The 16,775-nt window shown below is 36.1% G+C and overlaps 1 protein-coding gene across 1 annotated transcript in view; it reads left to right on the forward strand.

Moving 5' to 3' along the window:
- RAD51B (RAD51 paralog B) overlaps positions 1 to 16,775 on the forward strand; it is a 720,584-nt gene that overhangs the window by 30,016 nt on the left and 673,793 nt on the right. The window contains 1 exon segment of the mRNA XM_089906275.1: positions 11,867 to 12,003. Coding sequence (XP_089762401.1) covers positions 11,867 to 12,003 — 137 coding nt within the window.

Below are 16,775 nucleotides of genomic sequence, written 5' to 3' on the forward strand. Positions count from 1 at the left end.
TTTTTTACTTCTCTTGCGTAGATTCCTAGGAGTGGAATGGCTAGATAATATGCTAGGTGCATGTTTAGCTTTCTAAGAAACTGCCAGGCCGCTTTCCAAAGTGGTTGTGACATTTTACATTCTCACCAGCAATTCATGATGGTTTGTTTTTCCACATCCTCAGCAACACTTAGTATTGTTTATCTTTTGATTTTAGCTGTTCTAGTGAGTGTTAGTGGTATTCATTGTGGTTTTAATTTGTGTTTTCCTAATGACTAATGATATGAACACCTATTCATGTACTTATTAGCCATTTCTATGTTTTTTTAAATGAAATATCTGTTTAAATCTTTTGCCTATTTTTTAATTGTTTGTTTTCTTGTTATTGAGTTGTGAGTTCTTTTATATTCTGGATACAAGTCCTTTATCAGATATATAATTTGAAGCTATTTTCTTCCTATCTGTGGCATCTCTCCTCATTTTCTTAATGGTAACTTGTGAAGTTTTTAATTTTGTAGTCTAATCTATCAGTTTTTTTTATTTTAAAGATTGTACTTTGGTGTCACCTCTATGAATTTTTTGTCTAGCCAAGGACACAAGTTTTTGCTATGTTTTCTTCTAGAGTTTTATATTTAGGCTTTACATTTAGTCTGTGATCTATTTTGAGTTAATTTTTGTGTGATCTATTTTGAATTAATTGGTAAAGTGAATTGTGGAATATCTTCTCTTTTTTTATATTCTGTAATTGTTTGCATAAGATGAGAATTGTTTCTTGAAAATTTGGTAGAACTTGCCTGAAAAATTGTCTGATCTTGGTACTTTCCTTGTGGGAAAATTGAAACAATTAAATAAATTTTTTAATGATTAAAGGGCTATTCAGGTTTTTTATTTCTTTCTAAGTAGTTTTGGTGAATATTTTTAGGAATTTGCCCATTTTCTTTAAGTTTGGAAATTTATTGTCATAAAAATTTTCACTGTATTCTCCTTGTCTTTAAATCTGGTTTTATATGTGGTTCTACCCACCCTTTTCATTCCTAATATTATTAACTTTGTCTTCTCTTTCCCTTCCTTTTAAAAAGATCTGGTCAAAGGTTTGAGTATTTTATAGTCTTTTCAAAGAACTGTGCTTTTTGTTTTGGTTCTTTGTTGGTTTTCTTTGTCTTCTACCTCAATGACTTTTGTTATTTTCTTACTATCTCCCTCTAAATTGTGTTTTTTCTGGGATTCTTATCACCACCCCCCAACTTTTTAAATTACACAATTAATTAATTTTCAGTTTTTCTTCTTTTTACTCTGAGCTTGTAAGGCTACGAATTTTTCTTCCTGCATTCTTTTTTGTGATAAAGTATTTTCATTGTTATTTAGTTCTAACAGTATTTAAAAATTTCCATTATGATTACTTATTTAACTTATGTTTTTTTGGAATGTTTGAATATCTAAATTATTTAATTAAAAATTTACCTTTCACATTTTTTTGTTTGTTTTTTGTTTTTTGCGGTACGCTGGCCTCTCACTGTTGTGGCCTCTCCCGTTGTGGAGCACAGGCTCCGGACACGCAGGCTCAGCTGCCATGGCTTACGGGCCCAGCCGCTCCGCGGCATGTGGGATCTTCCTGGACCAGGGCACGAACCCACGTCCCCTGCATCGGCAGGCGGACTCTCAATCACTGCACCACCAGGGAAGCCCTACCTTTCACATTTCAATTAGATTGTTAACCTAATTGCATTTTGGTCCGAGAATTTTGTGTGATATTGAGTCTCAGAAATTTTCTGAGACTTCTTGTTGTTGTTGTTTTTAAATATTTATTTATTTATTTTGGTAAATAAATAAATATTTATTTATTGGCGCTATTGGTAGCGCCAGGTCTTAGTTGCAGCAGGCGGGCTCCTTAGTTGCGGCAGACAGGCTCCTTAGTTGTGGCTCAAGGGCTCCTTAGCTGCAGCTCGCCGGTTCCTTAGTTGCGGCATATGAACTCTTAGTTGTGGCATGCATGTGGGATCTAGTTCCCTGACCAGGGATCAAACCTAGGCCCCCTGCATTGGGAGCATGGAGTCTTAACCACTGTGCCACAGGGGAAGTCCCTGAAACTTGTTTTAAGGATTAATATGTGATCAACTTTTGTAAGTGTCCCATGCGTGCATGAGAAGAATGATTATTCTCTAATGATTGTGTGTTCTGTCTACGGCCATTAAATTAAGCTTGTAATTTGGGTTGTTCAACTCTTCTTTATCTTTGCTGATTTTGTTTTTCTCAACCTGACCTGATACTAATTCAGAGAGGGTTATTAAAATACTCCATTATATTGTTAACAAATTTACTTGTAGTTTTATTATTTTGTATATTTTGAGCCTATTTTATTATGTTTAAATTAACATATTTAGAATTGTGTATTCCTGGAGAACTGAACCATGTACTGTGGTTCTTCTATGTAGCACTTGTCACCGTTACAGGTTTACTGTTTGTGTGATTAGTTAATGTATGTCTTTCTCATTGGAGAATAAATTCCAAGTGGGCAGGGATTGTCTTATTCTTCTTATTATTACATCCACAGTATTAGCACAGGTAGAAGGTACATAATAAGTATTAATTGAATGAATGAATTTGTTTTCATTTATTTATTTTTTAGCAGTTCTTTAGTACTTGTTTGCTATAATGTTTTGGTTCTTGCTGTCTCTCCTACACTCCTCTTTGGTCTTTGAATAAGCCAAATTAGGAACTTTTAATGTTATTGATCTTTCATGGTACAATATTTATTTTCATTTGTATGCCATTTGTTTTTTCAAATTATCAATATAGTACATTTAAGGAATATGATTTTTCTACTTAATTGATTTTTTATTAATAAACATCAGTGATTCTTTTATTTTAGGAGTTTTTTTCTTACAAGTTTTAAAGTTGAATATCTCTGATTCTGTATATCTATATCTACATATTTATTTATATAATTGTGGTTACATACTGCTGTTTAACAAATCATTCCAAAACTTTGTGGGTAGAAACATCAATAAATGCTTATTATCTCACACAGTTTCTGTGAGTCAGGAATTCAGAAGCAGCTTAGCTGGCTGTATTTGGTTCTGGTCTCTCATGAGATTACAGTTAAGATATTGGCTGAGGCTGCCATTATCTGAAAATTTGACTAGAGCTGGAGGAGATGCCTCCAAAGTGGCTCACTGACCTACAGAACTGTGAGATAATAAACGGGTGTTGTTTTAAAGCTGCTAGGTTTGTGGTCATTTGTTACATAGCAGTAATTCATACAGGTCTCAGTGGAGGTGTCTAACTAAATTGCATTGCACGATCTTTGTTTCTGGTGAAAAGTTCAAACCTGGAGTCCTGGATATCAGATAGAAGTTAGATCTGTTGAAGGTAAGAGGTAAGGCATCTAGCTGAGTAAACTTAGACTAGGCCTGGAGATGACTTGAGGGAGTAAGAATAAATCTGGAAACATTCTGCTGTCACTTTTATAGCTGCTCTTTCCTGACTCTGACTTCAAAACACCCTAATTTATTTATCATCAGTTTTGATTTATGTGAACTGCACTGAATCTGTGTATGTTCAGTTACAGCACCAAGATTAAAAGTGGAACTAGAGAAGTGCTACTCATGCCAAAGGCAAAGCAGCAGAGGAGAAATCAAAGAGAAACCAGCTCTGCTGAATCACTAATGGAAATGAGCTACAGGGCTTTGTCTCATTCCCAGAGAACATCAAATTCCTCACTTATGGAATATATAAGCAGATAATTCTGCATCTATTATAACAGTATTGGTAGTAAAGATATGTTTGAAGTTTAAACTTTAAATGTTTGCATTATGTGGAGATCAGACCATGTAATGGTAGCCTTCTCACATGAGGTAATACAGATCAGATCAGTGTTTCTCAATTGTTTTTTCATTATCACCCCCTAAGGAGCTTTTTAGACATTTTTTCCCCTAATAAACCCCCGCCCCCCACGAGATTTTAATACCGTAGATATACTGTACATCTGTTTATGTACTGTATGTAGTTCTGTGCTTTATATGGGAAAAGAGTAAAATCCCTCCTCCCCAATTAAAACCAAGTTTTGCCTTTGGAGTCACTGTAATCCCTGCTGAGAGTGCATGACAAAGATGCTGATGTGATTAGGTAAAATTAAAGGTTGTATTTAAAGGGATCATTAAAAAAGGTATTTTCATACTGTAATCCAGAGATTACAGGACTAGAGTACTGGTCCAAACTCATGTCAGCAAAAAGAGATGTAGCATCTGCATGTCTTGTTTGGAGAGTACCTCTGGAAGGGTAAACCTGTGAAGCACTGACAAATCTTTACAACATTTAAGAGTAATGATTATACCCAGATCCTTGCTGTAAATAATGAGAAACAATGTAGCACGTGTCTACATTATTTGTGTTTCCTGAGTCATTTCTATGCTTTGTTCATGATTTAAGGAGACCAGGTGTCCTCCTTGAATAGGGCAGTTTGCTTTGGAAGTGACCATCCTACTGTCCCAAAAAGGTAGAGGCAGGACGCCAGAGTCCTGTTTCGGCTTCCTGACTTTTCCTCAGAACAGGTAAATATTTCAGTTCTGCTTCTTTTTAGTTGGCAGGGTGGGCTGTGGTCTAAAGATCACAGGAGACAATAAGTCAGGGCTTGTAAATTCAAGTGTCCACAAAGGCCTTGGCATATATAGAAATGTATCAACAGTGAAACATAAATGCTTTATCAGTCAATTTTGGCTGCTCAAGTCTGCTTACAACATCAGCAAACAGTAATTTTTCTTGCTCATGGGTCTGCGGGTTGGCCAGGGTGGGTCTCATCTCCTTCAAGCTGCAGTCAGATTCTGGTCTGCTCCACGTGCAGCAACAGCAGTAGGAAAACTAGGGAGAGATTTCTAATCAGCATTCCTTGATCTGCTGATGGGATTTGTTTATGCTGCCCAGTGTTTTGAAAGGCAGGACAACCAGGCCCCTTTGTCCTAGTACAGGAGTTTAGCATACGTGGTTGATTGAATCATTGTTCCTAATTCTTCATTCATTTCCTGATTAAGAAATGAACATCTTTCTCCATAAAAGTTTCATAAAGTCTTTTATATGGCACATATTATATGATTGTTAAATAAATTATTATATCTCTTGACAGTTTGATTTTTTTTTTTTTTTACTGTGTAGCTTGTGCTACTTGTCATTTCCATGTCTTCTTGCTTTTTTTGTGTTCTGTTCCCCTCCCTTCTTTTTCTCCTTCCCTTCCCATTTACTTTAAAAACAGCAGTTGTCAGTATTGAGTAAGAGGGAGTGGTGGAGAGAATTTAAGATATGAAATCTTCCACTGTTGATATAAAGTAATTTAAAATCAAGATTTCTTTCACAAGGCAAAGAGCTACCCAACCTTTCTGATATTGTTTGCTTTTTGTTTCTTTGTTTGTTTGTTTTAGGATTCAGAGAGTGACTCTTAAAAAGAATTCTGTAGGTCTGAAGACCTAATTGTATTTATACATAATAGTAGAGCACATGGAGACGGGTAGTTAGATGCTGGGGGAAGGGGGTCATTAAAAAGATGCTATGGGCTTCCCTGGTGGCGCAGTGGTTGAGAGTCCGCCTGCCGATGCAGGGGACATGGGTTCGTGCCCCGGTCTGGGAGGATCCCACATGCCGCGGAGCGGCTGGGCCCGTGAGCCATGGCCGCTGAGCCTGCGCGTCTGGAGCCTGTGCTCTGCAATGGGAGAGGCCACAACAGTGAGAGGCCCGCGTACCGCAAAAAAAAAAAAAAAAAAAAAGATGCTGTGACGTTTCCACATGCTCTTTTCTCAGATCAGAACAAGGCAGTCCTTAAATTTTCTCTGCAAAGTGTTGGCTTGGTGGATTGCACCATCCTCATGCCCCTATTTTGAATGTGTGGAAGAGTTACTAGGTAAGATTTTAGGCCCCAATAGGTCCAGGTTTCACATTCATCTCTACCAGTGAATCTTTTTTAAGACTAAAATGACTAGGCTTCATTTTCACTTTAATATAATTAGACTTTCTTTTCTTGGTAATAATTCTCTTCCCCCTTTAAAGCAATTGCTAATATTTGCTTCCTTGTTGATATTCTAGTGATCTTCACTACCGGTTGTTTTCTTTCTGTTCTTTTACATTTCTCATGCAGGATTGTTGAAACTCAGGCTCTAACTATATGAAGCTAATTGTATTTTACTGGTGTCTTCCGTGTGTAAATGCTATATTCACTCTGAGTTTCCAAGAAGCAAATCACTTAGACTATTCTGGTTTGGCATGTTCTCTCTTTCTAACCACCATTGGAGCTGAACCTGGGAACTGAACACAATTTGAAATTTTGTGGTTTGGCTGCTAGAAGTCAGAGCTAAACTATCTGAAGCTAAAAATTATTAATGTTGAAATGTTTTAACCCACTAAATAAACCTGAAAAAATAATGAAATTTAACTCCAGCCAGCCCATAAAAATTGCATATAACATATTTTTTTGAGGTTAGAAAGAGAGGAAAAATATATGAAAAGGATCTGAGATTGCTAAAGAGTTAGAAATTAGTTACTATAGTTTAAAGAAAATGTTAATATCCAAATTCGAATGCAAAGTAAAGCAAGCATACAAAAGCCAAATGAACCCAGAAATCTTATGTTATTCATGTGATATTCTACTTTTCTCAAGACTGTATTAAATCAGTACATAAAAATAATGATGCAAAGCGAGAGAGAGGCATGGACATATATACACTACCAAATGTAAGGCAGATAGCTAGTGGGAAGCAGCCACATAGCACAGGGAGATAAGCTCGGTGCTTTGTGACCGCCTGGAGGGGTGGGATAGGGAGGGTGGGAGGGAGGGAGACGCAGGGGGGAGGAAATATGGGAACATATGTATATGTATAACTGATTCACTTTGTTATAAAGCAGAAACTAACACACCATTGTAAAGCAATTATACCCCAATAAAGATGTTAAAAAAAAAAATAATGATGCAGGTAAAATACCAGTTGCACTTGTTTAACTTCAGATTTTTTTTTACATGTTTTCTTTGAAGATGGAATAATAAGATAACACCTTACAGTATCATGGTATTTGATACTTTACTGAATATATTCATATATAACATCTTAAAAAATGTTTTTAAATTGAGGGCTTGTTTCACCTTTCCACTAAAAATCACAAAGCATTTCATGGGTTTAAGCTCATTAAATCTTAGAATATATCTAAAACCGGGCATGTAGGTACTATGTATAGAAAGGAAGTCCTTTGTTCCTCCGTTAGTTAGCACTCTGAAGAGTCATCATTTCTCATTTTCAAGATCCCCTTTCAACTATTATTGATAGAAGTTTCCTTTGCTCTGATGTCTGGTGATTAATTTGATCCATGTTGTCCTTGATGATGATAAAAGGTCCATGAAAAGTGTTTTGGGCTCTTCAAAACTACCAGTCTCCAAAGGACAGTATGTAAGATGGTCCATTGGGTTGTGGGAAAAAGATATTAGAATTTTTATTGGTATTTCAGTTTAAAACATGAAATAAACCTTTATTGATATTGAATAAGTGGATTGACACTGGCATCCTTACTTGGTCTGTATGTTCGACTGTCATGTGTCAGGTATAGTCCATGAGGAAAGGATACAGAAGGTTCACAGGGGTACCTTGATTGTATCTTTATTTTCAACATATTGGGATGAATTATAGTTCTGCATGTACCTAGTTAGGTGGATTTATTGATTTAACTAAATCATACCTCACAAAGCAGACAAATGGCATAAAAAGATTCCTGCAAAGAAACTATGTATTGAAGGCAATACTAATAATGTGAGCAGAAGTGAACCACGTGTACATAAAAGTCAGAGCTGATGACTCTCCTACAATTAATGAAGTAAAAATCAATGACAGTCTAATCTCATCTGTGAAGACATCCAAAAAATTTGAAATTATAAAGAAAACAGTTTGATATATGGAATTGTATCCATTATTGTTAACAGTGAAACTTCCTCTGTTATTTTGTTCCTTGAAATACTGGCAAATGATAGTAGGAAGCCATCATAGTTAAGAAACACATCACAGGAAGACGAACCTCCACAGGTTTTTCAGTGACTTTTAAAGTCATGTGATACATATTCAATATCTAGAAAAATTTCACTAAAATTAATGATAGGTATTTAAAAGCCTCTTTTGGGTTTTCTTAAGAGCAAAAGGCCAAATGCAATACATTGTTAATACTGTCAGGGACACTCTTGTTCTTCCTGTCCTGTTACAGTAAAGTGGATGAAATAAGACATAGGAAACAACATGGCAACAACTTAAGTGGATTCTTTTGTGAATAAATACCTTCAGATGGAAATCATTGCTGATGATAAGCATCAAGAATTAAAACAAGTTACTCATTGTGGAAAGATGCTATATAATAAAAGTACAGAAGTTTCTAACAGGGCCCAGATTATCGTATTAATAAGCTAGATTCTGTTTCAGTAATGAAATACATGAACTAAATTATTTTTGGGCCACAAAAGTAAAGATGTGTCAAGGAAGATATAGTCTCAAAAATAAATGACTTCTTGAATATAAAGCAATGTTTATGAGGGAATTTCCTGGTAGTAATGTTAATATTCTGATTTTGACAGGGGTTTAGATTGCATATGCATATACATTTGCTGGAACTCATCAAGTGATACACTCAAGATTTGGGCATTTCATTGTGTGTAAAATTTACCTTAAAAGGAAAAAAAATAATACACATTAAACTCAGGTTAATTATATACACACTGAACTGTTAGGGGAAAGTATATTTATGTCTTTGACTTACTTTGAAATGCATTTAAAAACATCTAAGATGGATTGATGAATGGATAGAAGGATGGATTGATGGATAGTATAGTGTAGTAGTATACTGTACTAGTACAGTAACAATAAAATGGCAGTTGCAGAGTCTAGGTGGTGGGTATACGAATGTTCTCTGTAAAACTCTGAATTTTTCGGTTACATCATCCTTAGGCAGTCTATAGCAACACAGAAGCTGATGTCAGATGTGTGAAGAGTGCTTCAGGATGGTACAATTTTTATAAGAACCTGACTGGTAAAGTATTGACTCTTTGTAGTATAGTCTGTAATGAGACGAAGAGTGACCATGAAAGTCATTTGAATCACAAGAGCTTCTTTGGTTATCTCACAGCAAAGATTGTAAAAGACTGTTGAATTTAAAGATGGGTGAAACTTTTTTAAAATGAAAGGACAAGATATGTCAAATTTGCTGACACTTTTTGTATAACAAGTGGCTGTGTAATATGCCACCTAGCAGATTGAAAACCAAGCAAGCAAGCAACCAATGGAACACTCTTACTCCATCCCTTCAAAGTAAAGGATATTTTTACAATGAGTGCGAAAGTAACTGCTTCTTAAAAGACAGAGATCAAAATACAGAGTGTTTTTCAAATCATTGCTTGGAAATGTTTCTTTTATCATGTGATTTTTGTCATCAAAGATGTGTATCTTGTGAAAACTTTACTATCTGCACACTTTAAAAAACTTTAACAATATTTTCTATACTGTTAAGAAATCTTCCAGATAGTTTCCTTTGATTGTGAAACCAATTATTAAAAATGTTAAAAGTCAATATATTTTGATTAGTTTACGAAAATAATTAGTTGAGGGGCTTCCCTGGTGGCACAGTGGTTGAGAATCTGCCTGCTAATGCAGGGGACACGGGTTCGAGCCCTGGTCTGGGAAGATCCCACATGCTGTGGAGCAACTAGGCCCGTGAGCCACAACTACTGAGCCTGCACGTCTGGAGCCTGTGCTCCGCAACAAGAGAGGCCGCGATAGTGAGAGGCCTGTGCACCATGATGAAGGGTGGCCCCCGCTTGCCACAACTAGAGAAAGCCCTCGCACAGAAACGAAGACCCAACACAGCCCTAAATAAATAAATAAATACTCCTGTTCTCTGTTCAAAAAAAAAAAAAAAATTTATATAGCCAGAGTTTAACAAAAACTTGATAATTGAAAAAGGTATTAAAAAATAATGATTTCCTAAGTACAACAAACCATGTATTTCTTTAATTTCAATCCTTGCAGTTTTGCAATTATCACCTTCTCAACTGTAGAGCCATTGCAATTAAGTACTGAAATAAGCAAAACTTAGGAACTGACATTTCAGTTACTGAATTACAAAATATTTAAATCAATATTTAAAAAGCAGCATACATAGTTTCATTTATTTTCATTATTATCTTTGCTCCACTAAAAGTGCTAATAAGTTTTTATGAGAGTGAAAAGGTCTATACAACTAATATATGTTATGAAACTATTGATTTGTATTGTACTTTAGAATTAAAACAAGATACGAAACTATTTTTAAATGCTTGTAATCTTTATTTTTTAACCCCTATTTCATGTGGTTTTATACTGCATAGAATGTATTAGTAAAATAGTATATATATGATACATATGCATATATTGGAGGTTCATACTAAAATTTTTATTTTTTTTTGGTTTGTTTGTTGGGGTATGTAATCAAAGAACTTTGGAGTTCTCACTGATCACTCATGATCTGGCACACTGTTACTGCTAGCAGCAATTATTTATCCTAAAAGTCTATATCATTGTTTTAGAGATTATAAATCAGCACATGCTTTCTAGCTTGTGAGCCTTTGTTTTTTTTAATGTTAAACTTTGATAAATGAAGTTTACCCTTACCCTAAATTCCAAAAACAGTAGTTCTCAAATGTAGAGCAGCATCAGTGTCAACTTACTAGAAACGTAAATTTTCAGGCCCTATTTCAGGCCTATTGTTAACCAGAAATGCTGGTCGATTAGCTTGCCAGGTGATTCTAATGTTCACTCATGTTTGAGAACCATAGGCCTCCATGATTTAGACTCCTGGGTCATCCCTTCTTATTTCTTCCTGCTTCATAGTATATCTGAGACAGTTTCTTCAGATCTCGTGTGTCTCAGTCTTAGCTTGGACTTCTGTTCATCTCTACCTGAGATTTTCTTCTCTCCTTTCCTCCTCTTCTTTTCCCTTCTTCCTATTGTGAAAAATTGTTCATTAGTGTTATCCTCACAAAAGGGATAGTGTTTTGGTTCTTAAAATTTGGATGCCACAGCCAGTATGACAAATAGCGTGTTAAAGGGGATATTTTTAATATTTTCAAATTAATTTTTGTTAACTGCTTCCTGTTGGACTCAAATATGCCTGTGATTAACGTCCTATTCTTTTCCATCTATATCCTCTTGTTTTTGAATTTTATAATCTCAAAATAGCTTTCCACCAACTAAAATTTTAAAATATACACTTCAAAGTATGAATCACCTAGATTCAGTAATTATTGAATTTTGTTTTATTTGTTTTATCTCTCTTCTGCAAGACACACACACACACACAGACACATACACTTTTTTTCTGATTCATTTGAAATTAAATTGTATGTATCAATACCTTTTACTCCTAAATACTTTTAAGAATAAAGATCAAAGTACCTTTTAGTGGGACTAGTACAAATGTACTAGTACTAGTACAAAATTGTTTTGAAAGGCCAATTTATAACAAATGCTAAACCAATTATTAAAGCCTCTTAAATATTTTTAAGATCTTTCTATAAATGTCTTAATGAGGAAAAGGTATAGAACTCCAAGTTGTGAATTTATAAATGAATCCTCAAGGCTTTCTCAACCAGTTTTTCATCTGAACTACAGAACACAGAGGATGGTCTGCGTGACTATTTTCTCACTTCTCCCAGGGATGGTGCATAACTAGTACCAATTCAGATGCATAGGGGAGAAGTTAATTTATTACATACAAGGGGCGTATTAGAATGTTCTCTCTGGGAACCCAGGTTAGTTGGACTGTATATGTAGCAAGTTCTTAAAAGGATTTTGCTTTGATTAGATTGTAATGTTTATACAAATAACAATTTTTTAAATTTTAGATTACAGGTCCACCAGGTTGTGGAAAAACTCAGTTTTGTATAATGATGAGCATTTTGGCTACATTACCTACCAACATGGGAGGATTAGAAGGAGCCGTTGTGTACATTGACACGGAGTCAGCATTTAGTGCTGAAAGGTGGGAGATTTTATTACTTTTCATTAGAATGCTTTATCTTTGTAACTTATGTACAGCATGTAACATTTACAAACAAGTTAACATTTTTAGTTTTGAGAATACAGAGTGTTAGATACTGTTTTAAAGGAATTTTCCTTTTAAAATTAACACAGGCAGCAATTTCGTTTTGCCTTTTCTATCCCTTTCTTACTGGTTTGAGTGGGGTTCCTGAATAAGCTGTGTTTCGCAGAAAGTCAGGAAGAAACAAGTTTAAGAAACAGAGAGAGGTATGTAAGTAGAAAATGGAGAAGAGGGAAAGTTAATAAGACAGACAAAAGGTAAGCTGCTTTGTAAGTAATTACCAGTTGGAAGTAAAATATTAGTGAATGGAAAAATTGCAATTTTCAAAACATTTTTTGCTTGAGAAATATTTTACTTTAATCTTTGAAATAGTGTGGTATTAAATGCAAGAAACACACCGATGATAAATATATGCATGCTTAGAAAGAAAAGATTTCCTTAGTTTGGCAAGGACCTTTATTTTAACATTCTATGAGAAAGGCATTCAGTCGTTAGCGTAACTCTGTATACCTGAAGATAAGTCTGATCTCCTCTTCCCCTGCTCTGATTGACGTTGATAAGTAGCAGTGCTTTATATATCTAGAGAATGACTCAATTCTGCTTTCTTAGCCAAGGTATAGTATAGGTATAGTTCTTTGGGTCTTTCTCTAGTTATGTCACAGTGAATCTTACTTATTTCTCTCTAAGAGTACTACAAAGATCAAAGTGTATTACCTGACCAGATAAATTTCAAATGGATTATTTTGCCTAGAGCTTATTTGCATTGTTCTACATCTCTTGATTATCTATTCTTTCTAAGTATATGCCACTGGTTTGTCAGCTCTTTGAGTTTGTGTTATATCTTTGTATCTTGAAAGCCAAATCCTACAACTGACACATACTAACTGCTCAGAAAATGTTTGATAAATGAAGGAATTGACAGGTATTGCTCTCAGATCATGGAATCCAGACACCATTTCCTACTAAAAGGAATGAGGGTTCCATGGGGGAATGGCTGATTCTAGCTATGGAGCAGAAAGTTTTGTTTGTTTTAGTAAAAGGCAAAAGATTTATTCAATCTGAAGAGAAACTAGAGTATTAGGAGGTTTTTAAGTTGAGTCTGAAACATCTTATCTGATAGCAAGAAAGCTATCAAAGACTAGCTAAGGGAGTGTCAGAAGGACTCTGGAGTCAACCTGAAGAGCTCCCACTGGCCAAAGATGAAACAAATTGAGCACCAGTAGAACAATAATAGAAGTTGATTGAAACACATGGAATATGTTTAAATTCATGAGTCTGTAATATTAAGAAATGAAAAGCAGGACTTCCCTGGTGGCACAGTGGTTGAGAATCCACCTGTCAATGCAGGGGTCATGGGTTCGAGCCCTGATCCGGGAAGATCCCACATACCGTGGAGCAACTAAGCCCGTGAACCACAACTACTGAGCCTGCATGCCACAACTACAGACGCCTGCATGCCTAGAGCCTGTGCTCCACAACAAGAGAAGCCACCGCAATGAGAAGCCTGTGCACCACAATGAAGAGTAGCCCCCGCTCTCCGCACCTAGAGAAAGCCCATGCGTGGCATCGAAGACCCAACACAGCCAAAAATAAATAAATAAATAAAATGAAAAGCAACAAATTGATCACCATTGAAGAATTCTGGAGAAGCAACTTATTATTTTGAAAATGAGTTAAAAAAAAAAAGGAAATCAAGCATTTATTCTCTTTTCAATATGAACTGTATTACCAAGTAACAAATATGTCTTTTTTATAGAAGTATTCCAATAATAAATGACGAAGGAATGATACAGTATAACCAAATTATAAACCCTAATAATCTAGTGATCTAGGAACTGAATATTGTGATATAGTAAATACATATTTTGTTGTCATCCTGGTTACTGACAAACGAACTTCTAAAACCTTTGGAATATCCTGAGCGATAGAGCTGAGAGGAGCATAATTTGGTATTCGTAATTAGCCCCTTTCCAACCATACCTGAGTTTATGCTAACGAGATGACTCTTGGTGGGCCCCTAGATTGCATCTGAAGGGGGCTGGTTGCCAGAGGAACTGGTCATGTGATTATAGGTTTGAACTTTCAGCCCTACCTCCCCAACCTCTGAGGAGGGAAGAGGGACTAGAAATGGATCAGTCAGCATTCCCATTTAATGAATCATGCCCATGTAATGGAATCTCCACAAAACCCTCTAACTGGTAGGGTTTGGAGAGCTTCTGGGCTGGTGAACACATTGAGGTGCTGGGGGGGATGGTACTCCCGATTTATAGCTGGTTGGTCTGAAGTACCAGAGGCCTGGGACTTGTGATCGAAGACTGAAGTGGGGGCAGCTTTGTGAATCTGAGCCTTTAACCTGCGGTGTCTGAGTTAACTCCTAGTAGTTAGTGTTAGAATTGAATTGACTTGTAGGACACTCAGTTGGTGTCCATAGGGAATTGGAAAATTGCTTAGTATAGAAAACCCACACATTTGGTGTCAGAAGTGTTGTGAATAAAAACAGTTCATAAACAGAAAAGTGTGCTAGTATCACAAAAAGGCAACCAGTCATTGTGGTACTTGCTGATGGAAGAATAATCGAACCAGAAAGTGATCAAGCTTTCAGATCCAACGACCAGTTTACAACATATACAGAGAAGAGAGCAACACATGAAACTACACCCGAGGGATGTAATCAGAAAATCCAGACTGTGGAAAACAACAAACAACAATTTGTAGGATTAAAAAAAAGAGTTGGAGGATAAACCTTTGGATTAAAAGAGACTTAAAAGATGTATCGAGGACATTTAGGTTGCTTCCATGTCCTGCCTATCGTAAATAATGCTGCAAAGAACATTGGGGTGCATGTATCTTTTTGAATTATAGTTTTCTCAGGATATATGCCCAGTAGTAGTAGTGCTGGGTCATATGGTAGTTCTATTTTTAGTTTTTTTAGGGAACCTCCATACTGTTCTCTATAGTGGCTGTATCAATTTACATTCCCACCAACAGTATTACTCAGCCATAAAGAGGAATGAAATTGGGTCATTTGTAGAGATGTGGATGGACCTAGAGTCTGTCATACAGAGTGAAGTAAGTCAGAAAGAGAAAAACAAATATCGTATATTAACACATATATGTGGAATTTAGAAAAATGGTACAGATGATCCTATTTGCAGGGCAGGAATAGAGATGCAGACATAGAGAACGCACATGTGGACACAGCGGGGAAGGGGAGGGTGGGATGAATTGGGAGATTAGGATAGACATATGTACACTACCATGTGTAAACTAGATAGCTAGTAGGAACCTGCTGTATAGCACAGGGAGATCAGCTTGGTGCACTGTGATGACCTAGATGGGTGGGATGGGTGGGAGGGAGGTCCGAGAGAGGGGATATATGTATACGTATAGCTGATTCACTTCATTGTACAGCAGAAACTAACATAACATTGTAAAGCAATTATACTTCAATAAAAAAAAATAGAGCTTAAAAAAATGTATTGGGCTTCCCTGGTGGCACAGTGGTTGAGAGTCTGCCTGCCGATGCAGGGGACCACGGGTTCGTGCCCCGGTCCGGGAAGATCCCACGTGCCGCAGAGCGGCTGGGCCCGTGAGCCATGGCCGCTGAGCCTGTGCGTCCGGAGCCTGTGCTCCGCAACGGGAGAGGCCACAACAGTGAGAGGCCCGCGTATCGCAAAAAAAAAACCCAAAAACCAAAACAAAAAAAATATATTGCTCACATCACATTGTACACCTTAAACTTACACAATGTTATATGTCAATTATATCTCAGTAAAGCTGGGAAAAAGACATAGTGATCAATTGTAATGTGATAAACTTATTTGGATCTTTAACAAATAAATGGTAAAAAAAAAAAACCAACAGAAGCATAAACGTGACACCACTGGAAATCTGAACGTTGAAACATTTGATATTAAAGCTGATAAGACAAATATATTTCATGCTAAATCTGGTAAAGACACTGGCTCACTCAGGTTGTCCAGGTGAAAGGTACTCTTTAAAATGCCAATGACTAGCTTTCAACTCATAAGCCAAGAAGGTATTAAATAGCCAATCAGGTAATAAATAGCTAATGTATAAATAGCTCTTACAAAGGTCCTGGGGCATTTGCTTAAAGAATTGAAGGATTAAGGTTATTCTGATAACAGCAGTTTAGTTCACTGTAATTGGATTCTTGCTTTTTTTGCACCACTTTCAAAGCTGGGTTTACAATGTCTTCTTAAACTGTTGCATTATTTCATTGTTATCAGCATTACAGTTCAGAGTAGGTTAAAAACCTATCAGTGAATTAGGTGAAATCCAGTAGCAGGTGACTAGTCTACATTCTCCGTATTAATTTGTGGAGATTTTTGTTTTTCTTTGTCTTTGCATTTAGTCTAATTGGCTACTTTTTGCATTCTCTGTATTAATTATTTTCCTTCATTATCTTTTCCTGCCTATGTACATATTACTTAGTACTTGCATTAGAGGCAGGCTGGAAAATGGAGTGGTAAAATTTTTGTCCCTTTTGTTGGAATTATGTTGCATAATTCACAAGGAACTCTTATGAAGGTCATTTGAAGACAAGGATTGAGATTTATATTGTTTTTATTTTTCTAGTCTATTCTCCACAACGCTTGAAAAGTGTAATGATCTGGTGCTAGGATCAGGTGGAATCAAAGGTCCCTATGCTCTATGCGCTTTTGTATAGATGCCAGACCTGGTGTTCTTTT

Source organism: Delphinapterus leucas, chromosome 2, assembly GCF_059928025.1.
Source record: "Delphinapterus leucas isolate spDelLeu-1000000601 "Yukka" chromosome 2, BTC_Dleu_Yukka2, whole genome shotgun sequence".
NCBI classification, from domain to species: domain Eukaryota; kingdom Metazoa; phylum Chordata; class Mammalia; order Artiodactyla; family Monodontidae; genus Delphinapterus; species Delphinapterus leucas.